Source organism: Lissotriton helveticus, chromosome 8, assembly GCF_964261635.1.
Source record: "Lissotriton helveticus chromosome 8, aLisHel1.1, whole genome shotgun sequence".
Taxonomy (NCBI): domain Eukaryota; kingdom Metazoa; phylum Chordata; class Amphibia; order Caudata; family Salamandridae; genus Lissotriton; species Lissotriton helveticus.
In genome coordinates, this window is record NC_136069.1 from 1,262,911,356 (window position 1) to 1,262,932,045 (window position 20,690).

Genomic DNA, 20,690 nt, shown 5'->3' on the forward strand with positions numbered 1-20,690 from the left:
ACTTTTAGAGTCCCCATGATGTTGGAAGAAATGGACGCAAATTTGGTGTGGATAACACATGTGGTGAAAATGTTATAGGGGCCTAAGCGCAATCTACCCCAAATAGCCAAAAAGAGGCTTAGCAAAGGGGGGGAAGGCCTAGCAGCAAAGGGGTTAATAAATAAAATTACACCAAAACAAATTTAATCCAATTGGTAGGACCAGAGTTACGAGTTTTTCAAGTTTGAGGAGCAAAAATAGTGCTTAAAAGCACAAAGTGCTAGTTGCGGTTATCTGGTCGCACTGGATCAGGACAAAGACACAAGTTCAAGCCCACCCCGATGGAGCGTGGCCAGGTACAGGACGAAGTTTGGCCCGCTGAGAGTTATACCTCTGTGTGTCTGGGGTTGAGATGCGCCGGTCTGCACCATGCTGCGTCGGTTCTGCTGAAGGAGAAGCAAGGTGCTACGATGTGAGATCCTGTGTTGCACTGCATCGGTTCCAATGAAGCCGCTTATAAGGAGTGGAGAGGTGCTGCAAGGAGAGGTCATTGCGTCACCCACATCGGTTCCATTGAAACCGTCAGTTGTGCCGGGAGGAGTACAGCCTGACTTCTGCCAAAGGTCCGGGACTTGGGCTACCACTTGGTGATCAGGGTTCACTCCAGAAGAGGCCAGCAGCAGGACTCAGTCTGGTCCAGTTGATGCTGGTCAGCTGGGCAGTTGCAGGGTAGGTATCTGCACCTTGCTGTGTTCCTGTAGTTCACACTGGAGGTCAAACAGTTAGTCCTTCAAATCACTCTAGTAGTCCTGGGTTCAAAAGAGCAGGTCCAGCCTTGCTTCCTCAGGCAGCAGGGCAGCAGAGCACTCCTTCTAGCAGCAGGGCAGTCCTTCTTCTGAGTCTTCCACAGGTCCAGATGTGATCAGAAGAGTTCTGGGGGTCCAATATTTATATCTTGTGCCAGCCTTTGTGTGTGGCGGACTTTCCAGAACCACATCTGGTTCTGCAAAGTTCTTCCCTTCCCATGTCAATGCTCTGTCTGTCTGGGGTGACAAAAGTCTGGTGTGAAGTTCCTTTCTGTGTATTGGAGGCAGGGCTCTTAAGTGGAGCAGGTTACTGCTCTGCCCCCAGCCATTGTTGCAGGATTGCCCATCCTGACAACACCTAGTCCCCTTTGTATGACTATATGTGAGAAATACACAAATCATTGCAGCAGAACCATTCACAGCCATGTGACCAGCCATGTGACATGTGACCCAGCACACTTGCAGAAAGCACAATTGTTTGGGACAAGAAAATGCCAACTTTGTAAAAGTGGCATTTTCAAAATTGTGGCACCACTTGCCAACATATTCCGATCACAAGACTTCGCTGTTATCTCCTACGCCGATTACATCAAACTCATCCTCTCCCTGACAGACAAAACAACCACTACAAGGACCAACTTCACCAGCTGCATGACCATAGCAGAAGACTGGATGCAAACCAACTGCCTGCAGCTCATGACCTCCTCGTGGGACTTCAACAGAGCTAGGACCAACACTCACAGGCCACACAAGAAATGTAGGCATCATCCTAGATGACAAACTCAACACGATGGCTCAAGTCAATGCAGTGTGCACCTCCTGCTTCCACACCTTATGGTTGCCTCAGAACACCAGACGGACCATCACACAAGCACTCATCACCAGCAGGTTGAACCACAGCAACACTCTGTATGCTGGAATCTCCAAACAACTCCTACACAGACTCCAGACCATCCAAAACAGAGCTGCAAGATCATATTTGACCACCCATGCTGCACCTACAGCACACCACAGCTCAATAAGTTTAACTGGCTTCCCATTCACAAGCGAAGCCAAATCAAACTTCTCAAGCACACATACAAAGCCCTACACAAAACGGGACCAGAATACCTGAACAGTTGTATACACTTTCACCAACACACCAGACACCTACGTTCTGCCTCACTCTCAGTTGCACACATTCCCCACATCTGCGAAAACAAAACTGAAAGTCGCTCATTCTCCTACATCACATTGAGTTCGGCAAGAAGCTTAAGACCTGGCTCTTCGTATAAGCACCCTGGGGACCTCACACTCACACATCTTCTCAAGCAGTTGGGTGATAAGTGCGCTTTACAAATCAATATAACATAACACATAATATAACTTTACTATTAAAGAGGATTTTAAATTACAATTCATTTGAGTCTAAACTACATATTTCTTTCAGCTCCCAATCCAACGTTAGCAATTATTAAATGCAATAAGGTAGCCCAGTGCTTGTAAATGGGAGAGATAAGCCTTACCACAGTAAAAAACGATCTTAGACTTTTTTAATGCCAGTACATGTAAAACGTAAGGACACTTCCTACTTTTTAAAAACCATCATCTTGACATAGGAGCTGTTAAGGCCTACTTTAGGGGTGACTTATGAGTATTAAAAAGGAATGTTTAGGCCTGTCAATAGGTTTATTTTGCCAAGGTAAATGGTCTGAGATGTTTTAAAGTGCTACCTTAGTGGGTGGCAAAGTGAGTGCTGCAGACCCACTAATTGCATGTCATTTTCAGGCCATGGGTACATTCAGTACAATCGACTGGGGACTTACAACTAAATTAAATGTGCCAATCAGGTGTACACGAAATTTAGCATGTTATCATGAGTGAGCACTAGCACTTTAGCACTGGTTAGTAATGGTAAACTTAAAAGCAACAAAAACAAATTTAGCACAATTGGAGGGGTGAATGCAAAAGGTTTGGGGGACTACCACCGAAGTGTGTCAGGTCTAACAACATTAGTGATTATTAGGGTACAAACCTTTTTTGTGGGCTTTTACTTGCACAGGAATAGAATAGAGATTAGCATAATGTAAAAGCAGCGTTTTTGCTGATGTCACAGGATTTGGAGTCTGCATTAATTCAGTGTGCTGAGCAGTACAGAGGGCCATTACATATTCTGCTGTAGATATATTTGACTACTGCATACCTATGTGTTTTTTACTCTGGCATATAATTTCTTATAGTCACATACATATTGCTCCTAGGCAATCAGGCATACCCTGAAGTATTGGGATTTTTCATTAGTTTCCCTTTCACGAATATCCATAAGTCCTTGGAAATTTAAATAAATAGATTTAACAACTTGTGCTATAAAATACACCAATTGGGCCCATTTTTTCCAAGGTCGTCTTTTGTGGAATTTCTTTCCCGTCTACACCCAACCAGCCAAGGAGAGGGCTGAGCTTGCTCACTGTATCTGCTCACATTTTGCAGTGAAGTCAGATTGAAAAACATTTGCCAGGCATGATGTTGGTTCCCAATCCACACTGAATACGGGTATTGATAGATACAGGAAACACCAATGTATTCTGTTGGGCATAATTGAAACTGACAAGGTGTATTATTAGGAAAACTGAGAATGCATGTGGGACTGGGAGTCTCCAAGCAGAGCTTGAATTCAACTGTTTAAGCACTATTCGTGCCTGGTGTGCGTCTACTTGAGACGCTTTTGTCATGACAGAGGCCCTCCACATGGGGACACCAGAGAAGGTGGGAAGACAACTGTACACTGCTGGCTCTGCCTCTTACAGCCGCAGTCCATGCAGGTAACAGCGGTGGAGCCGCGTGGGGGGGAATTTCAAGGGATGATCCAGAGGAAAAATTAATTATTTATTTAATTTCCTTGTGCCCTTGAAATCCTCAGCCCCCACATGGCCCCACTGCTTTTTCCTGCACGGACCGCGGCTGTCCTCTGATCGTGTTAGATGGGTCTACTTCAGAGTTTAAGCCCATAGTCCTTCCTCCATCATGCTACCAATACAAGAACCAACTGAGCCACACCGTCACTACAAAGCAGGCTCACATAATTAAGTTACTTGACTATTTCAAACATTCTCATCTGGGGGTCTCTAGTTGGCAGAGGTAGGTATCGTTGACCAAATAGGGACCATTGCTTCTAGTCAGAGTACGGGGGTACACTTCTAAAATAGCCCCCGCTCACCCCCTTGGTAGCTTGGCACGAGCAGACAGGCTTTTCTCAGAGGAAGTGTGTAAAGCATTTGTGAACACATACAGTAATACAGTGAAAACACTATAAATGGACACCACACCAGTTTAGAAAAATAAGTAATCTTTACTAGACTTAACACAAGACCAAACGACAAATACCTTAATCAAAAATAGACTTAAAAGTGGTAGAAATAGCTTAGTTCAATGTAGATGGTAAATGCAACACTTTACTCTCAAAGTACCTTGGATGCGTCACGCAATACAAACAAAAGGGTCCCAGGGAAGGTAATGCATTGGTTCCTTGCTTCAGGGGAGGTGATGCATCGGTTCCTTACTGATGCGTCGGTTCCTTACCGGAGAGGAGGTGATGCGTCCATTTCTTACTGTGATCCGGTGCGATGCGACAAGATGGCGCCTCGATGCAATGCAACGGTGTGATGCGAGAAAATGGTGTCTTGAGGCGATGTGACAACGTTGGATGTGATGCGTGCATGTCCGACGGCCGTGCGGCGAACTCGGTAACTTTTGAGTTGCAACAAGCCCTGTGACACGCTTCTCCAGTGATGCAATGGCGACCTCTGCGGCAGGGACACGCTTCTCCGGTGATGCAACGCACTTTGTCGATGATGTGACGGCGAACACCTGCAGCGGCAACACGCTTCTCCTCGTTGGGTCGCACTTCCAGCTCCCAGCGACTCGCAGTCTTCTCAGAGGGCCCAAACAAGGCAGAATTCCACAGCAAGGGAATTCAGGGGAGCTGGTGGTGAAGTCTTGTATCCCTGAAACACCAGGCAGGAGGCAAGCACAGTTCAAGCCCTTGGAGATTCTTCTTCAAGATAGCAAAGGTACACACAACATTCCTTTTCTCCTTTCCTTGGAAATAAAGTAATCACTGCAGGTTAACCTCAACAGTGCAGCACAGGGGCAGTCTCTTCCTTCAGCTTCCTTGGTTCTTCTCCCTGGCAAAGGTATGTCTTGATTCCCAGAAGTGATCTAAAGTTCTGGGGTCTGGGTCCCCCGTTTTATACACACAAATCCTGTATCTCTGAAGGCAGAGAGTGTACCTAGTCCAAACCAGTTCTGGGTACATTCTGCCAGTGCACAACTTCTTCCTTTGTCAGTGTGGGTCAGGGTCATTAGACACACCACAGGAGGTGGAGCCAGCCTTGTGGAAGGCAGGCACAGCCCTATTCAGGCCCAGGTGCTACTCCTCCCACCACTCCTCATGCAGATAGGTCTATTCAGCCTTGTGCTGACTCACCCTGTCTCCTGGAGCCCCCCACCCCCTGTCATTCACAAACCAGACATGGAATACACAATCTAGCAGAGGCAGGCTTGGATGGTTAGGCAAGAAAATACCTACTTTCTAAAAGTGGTATTTTCAAACACAGAATGTTAAAACCAACTTCACTAAAAGATGTATTTTATAATCCAGGCATACTAAACTCGGATGTCTACCTAGTTCCCTGAGTCAGTTAGGATTATAAGATATTATAATGAAACTGCCCATTCTGGCCTATGGAAACAGGTAGCCTTGCAATAGTGAAAAACGAAATTGGCAGTAATTCACTATCAGGACATGCCACACACATCAGGGCATGTCCTACCTTTTACATACAATGCACCCTGCCCTTGGGTCTACCTTAGGGGTGTCTAATATGTAGAAAAGGGAAGGTTTAGGGAATGGCAAGTGGGTGCACTAGCCGACTTGGCAGCCCCAGGCTGCACACAGGCTCTGCAATAGCAGGCCAGAGTCACATTTTGCAAGCTGCTTCTGTGGGTGGCACAACCAGTTCTGCAAACCCACCAGCAGCATTTAATTTACAGGCACTGGGAACACATGGTGCACTGTACTAGAGTCTGACAAGTAAATCAAATGAACCAATCATGGAGTCACTAATCCATTGCAACAATTTACAATAGGGAGCACTTGCACTGCGGCACTGAATAGCAGTGACACAGTGCCCAAAGCATCTAGACCAGCATAACACATAGCAAAAATACAGGAGGCAACAACAAAAAATGGAAGGAAGACCCACGCCAATGGTGCCAGGTCTAACAGCAGCCTAAAGCAGAGGAAGGGCCAGCACAGGCCAAGGTGCTTGCACAATCTAGAATGCAAGACATCACTGGAGTGACCCATAGCAAAGCGTGAGAAAGTGAAGTCAGCTCTCCATACCCCCTGTTAACCTACTATTCCTGCTGAAGTTCCCATGGGAAAAAGACATGGCTTTTTCCATCGGATAATTCCATTGTTTGATTCTTCTTTGTCTCTCTTTCCCTGGTATGGGACCTTGTCGCTGCGCGGAGATGCACGGGTTGTGCAACCAGGCGCTTTATAAGCTTAAATTGATTGATTGATTGATTGAAGATCAGTGGTGATAAGGCCATGGCAGAGGTGGCTCTAGAGTGGGTTCTAGCTGTCGGGTGTCCCTGAGGGGAGATGTGCAGCAAATACCCTAAAGAGCCTCTGAAAGAAGTCGGGCTCCATTCCTTAATTGCACCAGACCACTTAATGGGTTCGACTTCTTCGTGGGTGAAAAATAAACACTTGCCATTAGGATAATGCCCTTCCTCCCCTCCCTATGGCAAGGTCAATCTGAGTATCCTGTGTGGTATATCAGAGAACTGCAGCTTTCAGAATCCGTCTTACGGGCAAGGCGCCATCCGAAACAACTTGCACAGTACACCACATGGCAGATGCAGAGGAGCCTTTGCTTAAGGGTGAGACCCAGGTCTACAGAACTGCGATGCCATCTCAGCTACCACAGGAAATCTGTATTCAAGTACCACACTGTAGAGCAAGCTCAGGGGAACAGAAGATATCACAACTCTGAGCATACTCAGTGGTAAAGGCATAAGCTACTGAGAGCAGGACCCTAGTGCCGGAGAGACATGAGGCCACTGCTTTGGGTCCATGATAAGCCATTGGGAATTTTATTAACTAAACCCACAGTTGAAGCCTCCACCCCAGTGTATGGGCCAATTAGAGGTGGTGAAATGCCATTTCATATTGATCACAATATTAGGCCCAAGGACTCAGATGAAAGGCCCTGATTCACCCCTATCAAGTATCTGTGCTGACATACACCAGGGTAAACAACGGCCTCTAGATGCCACAATATCAAAATAACTATTGCTTCTGGTGAAAGTGTTACATGACCAAGAGACACCCCAAACTCCAGAACCTTGGCAGGAATGCTGACAATACAACTGGGGTTACAGGCAGAGGGAAATATTACTTTATGATTGCCTTTGTTTCTTCTACATGCAACCTCTCCATACAGGGATGGTAAGAGGAGGGACTGCATTTAAATGTGGGACATCACATGTGAGACAGATGGGAGATGTTCAAGTGTGAGATGAGAGGTTAAGACGAAGAGTGATTGGAGATGCAGTGTTAGAAGATTCTCCCAACATAAATGTGGGTTGCAAAGCCAAGAACATTTATGAGTTGGACATAGATAACATTTATGAGTTGGAAAGAGTTAATTAAGGTTGGGGTGTAAGGTGTAGTGAGGGATCAAGTGGAATGGAGAGTAAGGAAGTGGGATAAACAAAGCAAAACCTTTCACCCAACTTGGAATGCAGGCGGTAAAGCATAAACACGTTAGTTGAGAAGTTTAGTGGGTTTCAGTAAAAGAAGGAACTTGGATGCTGGTCTTCTGCTCTTTCTGGACAATAATGAGAGTAGATATGCCTGTGGTTTAATAATTCTAGTAAAAGTTCTTCTATGCTGAGTGGTTCACCGCAGTCAACTTAGATTCTGGGGATTTCCTAGCAGATATTTTGGGTTCGTAGTGTATTAGCCACCTCCGGTCAAGTCATCCTAATCTGGGTGCGCACCTAGGTCACCTAGTGCTGCAACCAGCCCTGCTGAGGATCAAATCAGGATGGAAGAGTTAAACGAACACTCTGCTACTGTAGAGCAGATTGATACCACCTAACTTTTATTCTACTGTCAATGCCGTTTAATTGACAATGTATTGTTCCCATTTGAATTGTCATTTTCAAGGGCTTTCTCTGTTGCTTGCAGCTCTTATTCTTTATGTTGGAAGTAGTCAGTACTCTCACTCCCACATCTTTTGCAAGTACTTCAAATGATGACTCTCTTCACTGGACACTCAAAGCCGAAGTCCTAAAAAGGAATAGATCCTCTGCAAAACTAAGTAAACATATGTCTTCTATGGCTACACTGATGCTAGTTTTAAAACTTCAAAACATGGGCAGATTCATTCTAATCTTTTGCCAGCTAGTGCCGCCACAACAAGTCACGTACAAGGGGGCGTGGCTTAGCAGGCCACGATGGCGGCTGTGTCCTGCTGAGGCTCCGCGATCGGGCTAGCATCCAGCCCAGTTCCTGAGATCGCCGGGAGCCTCAGCCTACAGGAAAAACACCCGGGACTCCCCACATGCATTGGGGTACCGCTCTGACGACCTCAGACGGCGGCGGACGGGCGACATAGGCCGATTCGCAGAAGTCGGAGCCGGGCGCCTCAACTCAAGATGGCGGGCGCAGCTCCGTCCGGCGAGAGCGTACACCGCCGGGAGCCGACCCAGTGACCGCAGACTCCAGGAGGCGGGACCGGCGACCGCCGGCGGGAGATCCCGGCGCAACAGCGAGACCAGCCCTCCCGGGGTACACGCCAGACGGCCCCTTCGCCTGATCCGCCGCCCCGGTGCGCTGGATGGCAGCCGCCGCACCGGAGCTCCACCGCACAGACGCTGCGACCTCACCGAGGGCCTGAATATTCTCCGCCATCGCCCGCTCCGCCGCCACGGGGTGCGGAGGATCGGCGGACGTGCTGCCGGTGTGGTGGTGGGCCATTCCAGGGCCAGCAGGCGTATCGGCGCGGCGGCGGTGAGTGGCCGCCTCCCCCCCCCCCCCCTCCCCCCGAGACACTTGATGCCTGTAGCCCCCCCCCGCGACCTCGGGGGCTCGGCATATGGTTGCGAATCACACCGCTGGATAACTCGGGGACTAAGGGTGCCCCCGCAGCCCCGCAACGACCATCGGCCCCAAGCGCCTGACCCTAAGATGGCGCCCGTGGAGGCCTGAACACTGCGAACAGCGCGAGCCTCACCACTGGGACCCCCTCGTACTTCCACCATCTGTCCTCCGGCCCTACCGGCTGCTACTAACGCTGGGCCACACGCCGAGGGAGACCCGCACGCCCTTGTTGCCCTGATTTAGCGCCCGTCCCCTGAGACGAGAGGAGGCCGCCCCAGGCCCTGAGTGGACACGAGGGACCGGCAGATGTTACACTGCCCCCTGACCCAGCCACGTTAACCTGTTGTGCCCGGAGCACACGACCTCACCCCACGGAGCAGAGAGGATCCTCGCGTGGTCAGAGCAGCCGGCCCCTGACAACCACGAACCTCCCCTGACGCCCCTGGTGGGGGCTCCCCGAGGAGGAACAGACTTCGCCTTGGGCCTGGAAGGGACCGGGGAAACTGACCTGCACCCGGCTGCCGCCACCCGGTAGCACTGCGTGGCGACGACCTATCTCCCCCGGGACGCGCAACGACCGGAGGGAACCCCCCTCTCCCTCCAAGCAGCACCCATGGGGAAGCCGAGAGCCACACAGATGACGGCGGTCCCGGAAACAGCCGCCGAGAAGATGCCACAGACAAGAGCATGGACGCAGACCAACACGTCGCAAGCCGACCCTACACTATCAGCGAAGCTGGACCAGGTGTTGGCAGCAATAGAAATGTCTCGCCTCTCGATGGAGGAGAGATTGGGCACCCTGACGACAGACATCAGCCTAATTCGGGATGAACACCGTAAACTGGCAGACAGGGTGAAAGAGGGTGAACGGATTGTGACTGAACTGCGACCAGCGGTGAAATCGCAGGAGACAGACATGCAGGAGATCCTGCGCCGCGTGACGACCCTGGAGGAACGAACAGTGGATTTGGAGGGGCGCTCGAGACGCTGTAACATTCGTGTCCTGGGCCTGCCGGAGGGGATTGAAAACTCGGACCCCCTGACATACATGGAATCCTGGACTAAATCGTTCACCCCGGACTGCGACCGTTCGCCGTTCTTCTCCATCGAGAGGGCCCACAGGGTCCCAGCCCGGGCGCCCAAACCTGGTCTTCCCCCACGACCCATGCTGGCCAAGTTCCTGCACTTCCGAGACCGGGATGCGGTGCTCCGCACGGCCCGGACGGCGGGCCCCCTGCGGGTGGAAGACCAGCACGTCATGGTGTTCCCGGACTATGCCCGGGAGGTCCAACAGCGGCGGTCCACATTCCTGGAAGTCAAAAGACGCCTCCGCGCTAACGATCTTCAATATTCCCTGCTGTTCCCCGCTCGCCTCAAGGTAATCCACAAAGGGAAAGCCCTCTTTTTTGACACGGCAGCGGACGCGCAGGATTGGACTGAATTTCATTGCCCACTGATCCCTAAACCCGGACCCCAGAAGACACGCAACAATGACTCCAGACGACCCAGGAAACGGGGCGCGAGCCGTGGGCGATCTGGACATTCCAAGAGCCGGGCGTCCTCCCAGGCGGGCTCACCCGACCTCGCAGAAATCATAAAGGAGCGGCGAGACGCCCTACGAGCGGTGACCGGACTGCACTCGTCACCTCCGGCTTCGGACCTGGAGGGTCAGCCGCACCTATTCACTCCAGAGAAAGACCGGGACAGTGATGGAACTCTGTCGGGTTTTGGCCCGGTCTCTTCCCCCCTCGGGGTGACACACACATTGGACGCTACCCTTGCCAGTCAGCCTACCACCTCTTCGTGAACACCTGAACTGTCAACTGACGTATCCTTTCCATGATTGCCTGTTGTAATGCGCGATATCTAGAAGCCTAGACTACTCTACTAGATAATTGCGAGCTCCGGCGAGCGATACACACTTCTCCTACTAGAGCCCGACTCGCGCACAGGCCCAGCAGCGACACATGCTGCCACCCCCGCGAATTTCTGTTGGTTTCTCCCCTAGTGGGACACTAGTTTGGATATGCCACCCCCAGTGACGTATCCCCAGAATTGGGACAGTTGCCCACCCAAGGTTCTAGTTGTTGTTAATTCCCCCAGTCCCCCCCCCACGATAAAGGAAGCTTGGCGCGCAGGAACGCACATGACACGCACACATGGGCGGCACACAGGAACTGTAGAGGTGCCCCTCCCCCGACCACGTCACTTTAGAAATGGCTGTCCCCCACTCTGACGTTAGTATCCTTACACTAAATGTGCGAGGCCTGCACACGCCCAGCAAGCGCTACTCTGTATACTCCTACATACGGCGCATGGCGGCCAACATTACGTTCTTACAAGAGACGCACATTAACGCTACTGAACTCATTCGCCTACAGGCCAAGTGGCGAGGGACCATCTGCGCCACACAATATTCAGCGTTTGCACGCGGCGCATTAATCTGGGTGAGACCTGGTACTCCCTTCCGGGCGCTCCGGCGAGTAGTGGATAGAGAGGGCAGATATGCGCTACTGGAGGGGATTCTTGATGGGCAGGGGGTACTTCTGGGCAGCATATACGCCCCTAATACAGATCAGGACCGGTTCTGGGATCACCTTACGGGCGTCCTGGCCCAATTCACCACAGTCCCATGGGTGCTGGGAGGTGACTTTAACTGCACACTAGACCCCTCGCTGGACCGCTCACACCCTCCCCCCACGCACTCCCCGGCCCCCCGGCAGGCGGCCCTCTTCAAGGCATGGACCACACACTGGGCGCTCACTGATGTATGGCGACACCTACACCCACTGGCTCGCATCTACTCCTTCCACTCGATTCCACATAACCTTCGGGTCCGCCTGGACCGTTTCCTCTGCTCTGCTTCGATCCTCCCTAAGGTTATATCTACAGATTACCTGGGACGGATCCTCTCGGATCATGATGCCCACATAATACGGCTTACCTGGCGCCCCCCACATCCACCGGTCCCCACCTGGCGCCTCCCCAGAGACTGCCTGGCGGACCCGGTCTTTCAGGACGCGCACAAAACCTGCATACGCGACTACTTTACACACAACGAGAACACAGCGTCATCAGTACTAGTGGAGTGGGACGCGTATAAGGTGGTGGCGAGAGGAGAATGCATCCAACAGATAGTGGGGGTCCGCCGCACCTTAGAACGATCGCTCTTACTGACGGAACGGGCTCTAGCTGCTCTCACCAAACGGCCTGACGACTCGGAGGAACACGCCGTACTCACGGCGGAGGCCAAGACGGAATATCAAACCGCCTGCGCTGACCTCCGTAAATATAATTTCAGGGCTTACGCCTCTCGGGTACACAAAGACAGAGACAAAACCGGGGCGCTTTTGGCCTGGATGGCGAAGCAGGACACCGAAATCAAGCCGATCACGGACATTCTCAACTCGGAGGGTGTACTGGTGCAATCACAAGATGAGATTCTCCTAGCGTTCCGACGCCATTATGCACGAGTGTACGAAACCCCGGCATGCTGTACCCTGTTTACCGCGGATCAGTTTTTAGACCCTCTGACGTTGCCCGCAATATCGGATTCCGACAAGCGCACATTAGACGCCAAGATAATTCCTTCTGACATCACCCAGGCGATGCGCGCCATGTCCCGAAATAAAGCGCCGGGACTGGATGGCTTCCCACTAGAATACTACGCCACATTCTCTCCCCTGGTGGTTCCCCGTCTGTCACGGATGTTCGGGGCGTCACTACACCTGGGGAAACTACCCCAGTCGCTACGGGAATCCGTGATTGTCACCTTCCTTAAGCCCCACAGAGACCCGCTTCACATGGGGTCATACCGGCCTATCACCCTCCTGTCAGCTGATTGTAAGATACTGGGGAAGATCCTAGCTGAGCGTTATGCGCAGATCATACGCCCGCTGGTCCATCCCGACCAATGCGGCTTCGTCCCCGGGAGGAATACCTCCCAGAACCTTCGCCGAGTCTTCCATATCCAAGATCAGGTACGCGACAGATTTCCCCGTGCTGCCTGCCTCATTATGGACCTGGAGAAGGCGTTTGACACCCTCACCTGGCCCTACCTGTTTTCGGTCCTGCGTCGCCTTAATCTCGGCCCGACGCTCATGGCATATACCCGCCTCTTATACACCGACCTCACTACTCGGGTTCGTATCGGGAAACGTATCTCACCGGCGTTTGCAGTCCGACGAGGCACAAGGCAGGGTTGCCCCTTGTCGCCCCTCTTGTTCGCGCTAGCGGTCGAGCCGCTGGCGGTTCGACTGCGTCGGGAGGGCGTGAACTGGGGAGTACCGCTTGCAGATGGGACCCATTGTGTGTCCATGTACGCGGATGATCTCCTCATATATGTCCGGGACATTGCAATGGACCTAACCCCCATAGGGACCACATTGGCGGACTTTGCGACTGCCTCGGGTCTGCAAGTCAACTGGGACAAGTCCGTGGTTTACCCCCTACACCCGGACCTACCCCCCCGAGACATCGACCTCGGACCACATAGTCTTTCATGGTCCACGGAAGCTCCCCGATACCTTGGCGTCCGCCTATACCATTCTCCGACGGACATCCTTGAAGGCAATCACCGCGCGGTACTCGAGAGTCTGCGCCCGACGGTCGCCTTCTGGAATAATTTACCACTGGCCCCGATTGGACGGATAGCCCTTGCTAAAATGGTGATGCTCCCCCGGCTCCTCTACCATTTCACAAACCTGCCGGTGATACCACCCAGGTCCTTCTTTCGCGACGTTGATTCCCTCTTGGGAACTCTCATTTGGGGAGCCGGCCGCCACAGAGTCGCCCTGAAAACTCTTCAACTCCCCACAACACAGGGGGGACTCGGAGCTCCATCCTTCGAGGCATATTTCCTCGCAGCACAGCTCCAGTGGCTGTCCTACTGGACAGCGGACCGTTACCCTCAGGAAACGGTTACTCCTACTGGTAGAATCACGACCCCGGAACTCACCCGTCTGCTCCTTCCGGGCACCAAGCCACGGCGCACTTACCCCCTTCAGGTGACGATCGCGCGCCGATGTATGCTGCGGATACACCGGCTATCCCCCGCTAGGCCCCCATACTCCCCGCTGCTGCCGTTAATAGGCGGCCCCAAGCAGGAGTCCTACTTTGCGGCCCCACTGCTCGCCGACTGGTCCCGCTGTGGTATCACAGACCTGGAATCACTCTTCGAGGAGGGTCAACTGAAACCGCTGGACCGCCTGATCGCAGAGTACGGGCTCTCCCCAGGCCAATTCCTTAGGTATAGACAATTACTCGACGGATACCGACCCCATTTCAATCTTCAGAATGGCGAGCCAGACACGCATCCAGTAATACATACTATTCTACATATGGGGGTGGGTCGCCACCTGGTCACATGGCTCTACAAATCCATCCGGGAACTCTCATACACCCCCTTGGCGACCCTACGAGCCACTTGGGAGGAGGATATAGGCCGTATTTTGCACGACTCAGAGTGGACTAAAGCTCTCGAGGCCCCTAAACGCGTCTCTAGGAACGCCCGCTTCAAAAATATTCAGTATTATATATTACACAGGGCATATCTCACCCCAGCGCGATTACAGAAGTTCTACCCCTCCACGCCCTTCCTGTGCCCCAGATGCTGCATCCCAGCTGCGAACTTCCGTCACATGTTCTGGGACTGTCCCAATCTTCAGCCATTCTGGCAGGGGGTACACGACACACTACGGGCACTCACGGGACTCACTACACTAGCCACCTGGGAGACTAGTGCATTAGGCATCCTCCACATCTCTAAGCGTGAACCGGTGCGACGGCGCTTCGTGTCCTTAGCGCTCCTACTAGCCAATAGATGTATAACCATGCGCTGGCGATCCCCAGAGGGTCCCCCCATAGCACAATGGAAAGGGGCGGTTAGCAAATGGGCGGCAGCGGAGGAAGACGCTTTAAGGGAGGAAGAAGCCAAGGGCGCGCGCAAACTTCCCATCTCCATGGAATGGGCCATGCTTCTTCACAGCTTCCGCCAGTCCACGCAGGCTGGTGACCCGCCTGACCCTTCCCCTCCCCCCACCCAAGGAGACCAGTAGCCTTCACCTGACGTGAGTCACCCCAGAGTCGGACCCCGTTAACCCCCTACGTCATGGGCAACCTCCTGCATGTCCGGCCATCTGTGGGCTTCTCCCCCCCCCCCACCCCCCCCCGGCCTTTACATCCGCTGCCGTCCTCCCTCTACCTAGACCCTGCTAACGCCTTCATGCTTCCCTCCCACAGTTCTGTTACCCCCCTGTTTACTGGTAACACTATTATGTGCACGGTACAGATCCAGATCCAGCGCTGTTATGGCATGAGAGTGCCCATTTGATCTTCTTCATCGCCCCTATGGCGATACCGTCCCATCACCGCTCAGCCTGCAGGAGCCTTTATGTGATTATAATGCACAGACTCGTCGAAGTCATGTTTATGTGTACCAGTTCTATATAGCAAGAAAATGTTGCACACATAGCTGATCGTGGCTGAATGTTGAGGCCACGTCGGCGGACTGTTTATGCTGTATTGAGATACTTTACCGCAACAATAAAAACAAATTTAAATAAAAAAAAAAAAAAAACAACAAGTCACGTACAAGCCTCCAAACAACAACAGTAATCTTAACCAAGGAATACCAACATTTAATGCTTAATCTTGCATTCCCTGATTAACTGACATGATACGGTTAATTTTCCAACGTGATAGTCATGGGGCTTTTCTTTCTTCAAACTATTTAATCCTTTCCTCTCCCCCTTCAATTTTTCCTTTCTTTAAAAATATAGGCTAATTTTTATGCAAATGTTATTTCCTATGTTATAAGTATTAAAAAGGAAATACAAAATACACAGCCTGATGGAATTATTGTGCTTATGGAATTAGTACTTTTGTGTAAATTCTTGGATTAACATTAACAGATGTAATGAATGAGACCACTTTGTTACATATAGATTTTAACTTGAAGACAGGTTTTCTGGTAGCCGTTGTTTAAGTAGGACTGCAACTATAGCAGCGTGTATTTCATAATGGTATACAAAAAACAGCTTATTTAATGCATTGCATTCTGAGACCGTATAACCAATCTTTAATGCCCTTCATTAATTTTAGCCAATCCATAAACCATTATCATGGAGCAGGAAATAAAGCACATTGCTTGCACAGACTGGCAGTACTACTAAATGGACGTCAGGCATCAAAAGGTGACTGGGTGCCACAGTCTGAACAAGTGAGATAAGAATCCAGTCACTAAACATGCAGTGTTTTATGCAGCGATTTTTGTTTCATACCTGCCAGAGGTTTGATGGCTTAACTCTTTCATGAACAGCAGGGTTTCTTTGTCGGTGGAGTTGAAAGACACTGTGTTAATAGGGAATGGACTCCCTGATAGCATTTGATGAAGTGACTGCTGCAAACGGTCTGGCACATCACCCACAGCAAAATAATACACAGCTTGAACCTGTGGAAGAGATACAAAGATTTACTTGCCAAAAACACACTTTAAAGCCAGCCCTCTAGAGCACTGAAAAAGTCACTTATGGGGACACGTTTTTCAAGACACGGGTTTACATCCAGAATGGAGCATCATTTGCCTTTTCACGGACACTTAGCCTTAATTAGAAAATAGCATTTGTATTAGCTAAATGAATGGTTACTGTACACAAATAAAGTTGTGTAATATTCAGCTATGCTATTACACACATTTCTTTTTATTCCACTGCCCCTGATTCACAAAAAACGATAACATCCAGACAAGTGTAGATATGTTTCTCTGTTTTGGTCAATTTGTAATTTTGTTATCATTCACAAAAGAGTCAGTGTAAATTACCAGGTATACATACATCATTCATTGTTTTTCTCATTGTGTATTTGGTGCCTAGTCTACGTTTTTGTAATAGCTTTTAAATGTGCAGCTAGTGCCTCTCTTGCTCATGGTCTGGTAATTCATCAGCCAGTTTTTAACAGTCCTTCTTTCTAGTAAAATCATCAATCTATAGCCTGGAGAAAGTATACTGTTTATTTCTCATACCTTAGCTATATTTTGGCTCTAAATCTCATATCTAAAACGAATGGCTTTGCTGAATGTTCTCCACCCGTAGCGGTCAACCGTGGGTGTAAAAATTGCATCAAAGCATTAAAATACCAGATCCTAATTTACAAAACTGTAGCTCTGAGGATTTAGATGACACTTTCCACAGGAGAAATTGCACTAGATGTCTAGATGTGTCAGTCAGCGTAACTGGTACAGGGGGAGAGCAAACGTGATTAACACATGCAAAGTTGTGATTATTCACAGGTACTTCCAGTAGCTTTGACACTAGCTGTACTTCCAAGAGTTAACCTTCAAAAAGTCGCCATAGGTGGTGCAGGATTTCCTCAATTTGAAGCAGCTTGGAACATTGGCTGATTTACATTTGGTTGGTCCCTATCAGTGGTGTCACTGAATGGAATAAAGCCGAGTGAATGGAATCCACCCACAGTAATTTCCAGCCATATAGATTGATTCAAGCATTTCCGTCGATCACTTTTACGGTAAGTGAGTGCCATAGGAACGCCAGTTGCAGGTCACTGATGAGGACTGAGAAGGCTGAAGCAGGCCTAGCGTAGCATGTGATATCATTCATAGAAGATATGGAGTAGCAGTTCAGGCTAAATTGCCAATTGTAGCCAGGGCCAGGGCTAATGGGCATCTAGTAAATGTTAGGTTGAAGTGACAATGATAAGGAGGAAGAAATCATGAACTGGAATTTGGCCAGCGTAGTTAGCTGTGGTTCACATGTGATCAGGAGTTTCCTACCCTCTATGTTATTCTAAGTAAGTCACCCAATGTGGTGTGGGAAATCCCAGATGTGGATCCCTGAGCCTGAGGTGAGACTAAGCTGCACCTCAGTGATGAGTCCCAATAAGGCTGAAATAATGTAATGTATCTGGTATCTAATGTAATATCCATTATCTAGTATCGATTTTATGGTGAATCAAATACAATCTAATAACAAATGAATGTATTATTACTACAACATGCAGGTACATTTGTAAGTAATGGATATTTAACATTACACGAAGTAGTTTTGATACTATGCCCAATCAAGCAATTTTCTATGAATAAATCAGATTAAGTTAATTACTGTATTCATTATTAAACAGTTGCATTCCTCAAATGCTTGATCACACATAATGTTAAGAACTTTTGCTGATACAGAAAAACTTACAGACTTGTCACCCATTGCTTGAAGAATAGCCTCGCAGGGACCATTCTTGCCAGCAACCCCCAATTGCTCCAGCTTCCATATCCACTCAACAGCACAGTTGATGGCATGTGATGAAACATAGACAGATTTATCTTGCCACCTCACAACATCCTCTGCAACCCTGCAAATCACAAGAGTTTAGATTTAAAGAAGTAAATAGAACCACCAGGGAGATTACACTTCATAATTCTCACAAATGGCTGTACTGATCATTCCACAGGGTTATAGTCATCTGAAATCTAAAACCTAGTTGACATGCAAACTTTCCACTGTATTTGACGACCATGCTCGATAGCTCATAATAAGGATACTGAAACTGAAATCTACTTTCTAGAATGTTAAAATTTACAAAAATATTAGACGCTTTGTGAGCATGTCTTGTATGATACACATTTGGAGGTGTTTGGGGATAGGTGTTCGATTAATTTTGACACAGTTTCACTTCTGTATCTTCCATGAATCAGTCAGAGGGGCATCCATTTGACATGGGGCACACAATAAGCTACAATAAAACAGGAGCAGTTGCCACCACTTTCTCAGCGTAATCGGAAATCCATAATAAATACAAAATTACAGATGCTATACTACTATACTATTTAGACATCTTCAAAAAAGAAATAAAGATGCCAAGAAAAAGAGGGGAAGAGTTGTAGAACCTCTGCGTTATAGGTAAATAAGTTCGGGGACCACAATTATTTTGTAGTTATTGGTCATACCAAGGACAAGCTACGTTTTACAATACCCAATACAGATCTCAATGAAGATATTTTTTCCCAGACCATATACACTTGTCCGTGTGTGTGTGTGTGTGTGTGTGTGTGTGTGTATGTCTGTGTGTGTGTGTATATATATATATATATATATTTCACACACTGTCGCCAATGTGAGACCTCGCTAGATTTACGCAGAGTTACCAACAAAGGAGCCATGGCCACAGTTATCGCAGTGCAAAGGTTTATTCAGGCACGATGTCCAACGCGTTTCGGAGTTGTAATCACTCCTTCATCACGGGCAATAAACATTGTTAAAGTGAGGGTAAATAAAGTGAAAGTCAGGTGATCATGAATATGGACAACAGACTCCCTCGCAGGGGATTTGACTGTGTTATCGTCTCAGTGAAGAAAAATTAAATAAACATTCAATGTACATTGCAGTACTGTATTGCATGATAAACATTTTTATATGATAAACAAATGTAAACTTCTATTTTGTTAATAAAAGTAATGCTTAACAGAGAAAAGTTGGTCACGTGATTAATTCTGAACGCAAAGTGTGATACAAGCCCCACATAAACAATCTTGTTTATGCACAAGTAATTATTAATGGTAGCGGAAGATTAATGGCAAATATTAAGTATTAAGTGCAGCCAGTGTTTTAAAACATAATGAATTGAAAGGTGTGGATAGGGGCTCGAACTCGTGTGGCGCACACAACTAAAAGATTATGCGCCTGCGGCTCCCCTATGCCACCAGCTTACGTTGTAACTACATCAACGAAATTAGTACTGTAGTGTTCTCCCTGTGAATTGAGATGCTCAACATGTGCATACATGAACAAAGAGGCACAAAAAGTGGGTTACATTGCTCAAGTGAGCTCAAATAAATAACAAAAGACATTCCACCGTATTATCAGGAAAATGTAAACAAAAATTGTTGAAGGACCTTGATGGGCCGGTTGATGCAATTCCAGGGTGAGACGTAATAAAAACACTAACAGTTCGTAATGGCATGATTGATAAGTATCAAATGCAAATGTGTTCGTCCACAATGTATTAAATCAATAATGTTTATATAGCCCCAGTGGGCGTAAATCAAAATAGTTCATGATCTTATGGCTTTTCATTTGGGCCCTCGTGACAAACCAGGTCTGTTTTCTAGAGGATATGTGATATATTCATCAATTCCTCACAGTGAGAAGAACAATATTAAATCTGTAAAAAAAACAGAGACGAAAACGTGAGTTAAAACCAAGAAAGTGACTTAGTGCATGAAGTGCTAAGTTAACAAGTTTAAAAAACAACATCATACGGATAATTCAATTTACAATGCAGCAATATGACAACTAAATGTATAGATGTGCTGACAATGCCTCATCCTTGTTCAGACCATTCGGTGCCAAAATATTGAAACGAATAATGAGCTTAGACTCTAGACATCTCAATTCAGCTAACCTGTTCCCTCCTCTGATGTTGGGGAGTATACAGTCGATAACAGCACATTTTACTAAGTTGGAGTTGCTCTTGTGAAATTCCTGAAAATGTCTGGCCACCGGATAGTTTTTATCATTTTTGTTGATGGCTCGCAAGTGTTCGAGTACTCTTTTCTTGCCCTTGTGAATAGTGCTACCAATGTAGTATTTATCACAAGGGCATTTCAGTGTATATATAGCAAACTCAGTATTGCAATTAGTGTGTTTTTCTATGTTGAATGGTACTTCCTGGTCATTAAATTTTATGGACTTGAGATTGCAGCTATATTTGCAAGCTTTACACTGATTACAGGTGTAAAATCC

General features: G+C 48.5%; 1 protein-coding gene across 1 annotated transcript in view; it reads right to left on the reverse strand.

Moving 5' to 3' along the window:
- VWA3B (von Willebrand factor A domain containing 3B) overlaps window positions 1-20,690 on the reverse strand; it is a 1,052,517-nt gene that overhangs the window by 873,225 nt on the left and 158,602 nt on the right. Inside the window, exons 6-7 of the mRNA XM_078658240.1 lie at window positions 18,141-18,300; window positions 16,221-16,390 (exon numbers count right to left, since the gene is read on the reverse strand). Coding sequence (XP_078514366.1) covers window positions 16,221-16,390; window positions 18,141-18,300 — 330 coding nt within the window. The remainder of the gene's footprint in view (window positions 1-16,220; window positions 16,391-18,140; window positions 18,301-20,690) is intronic.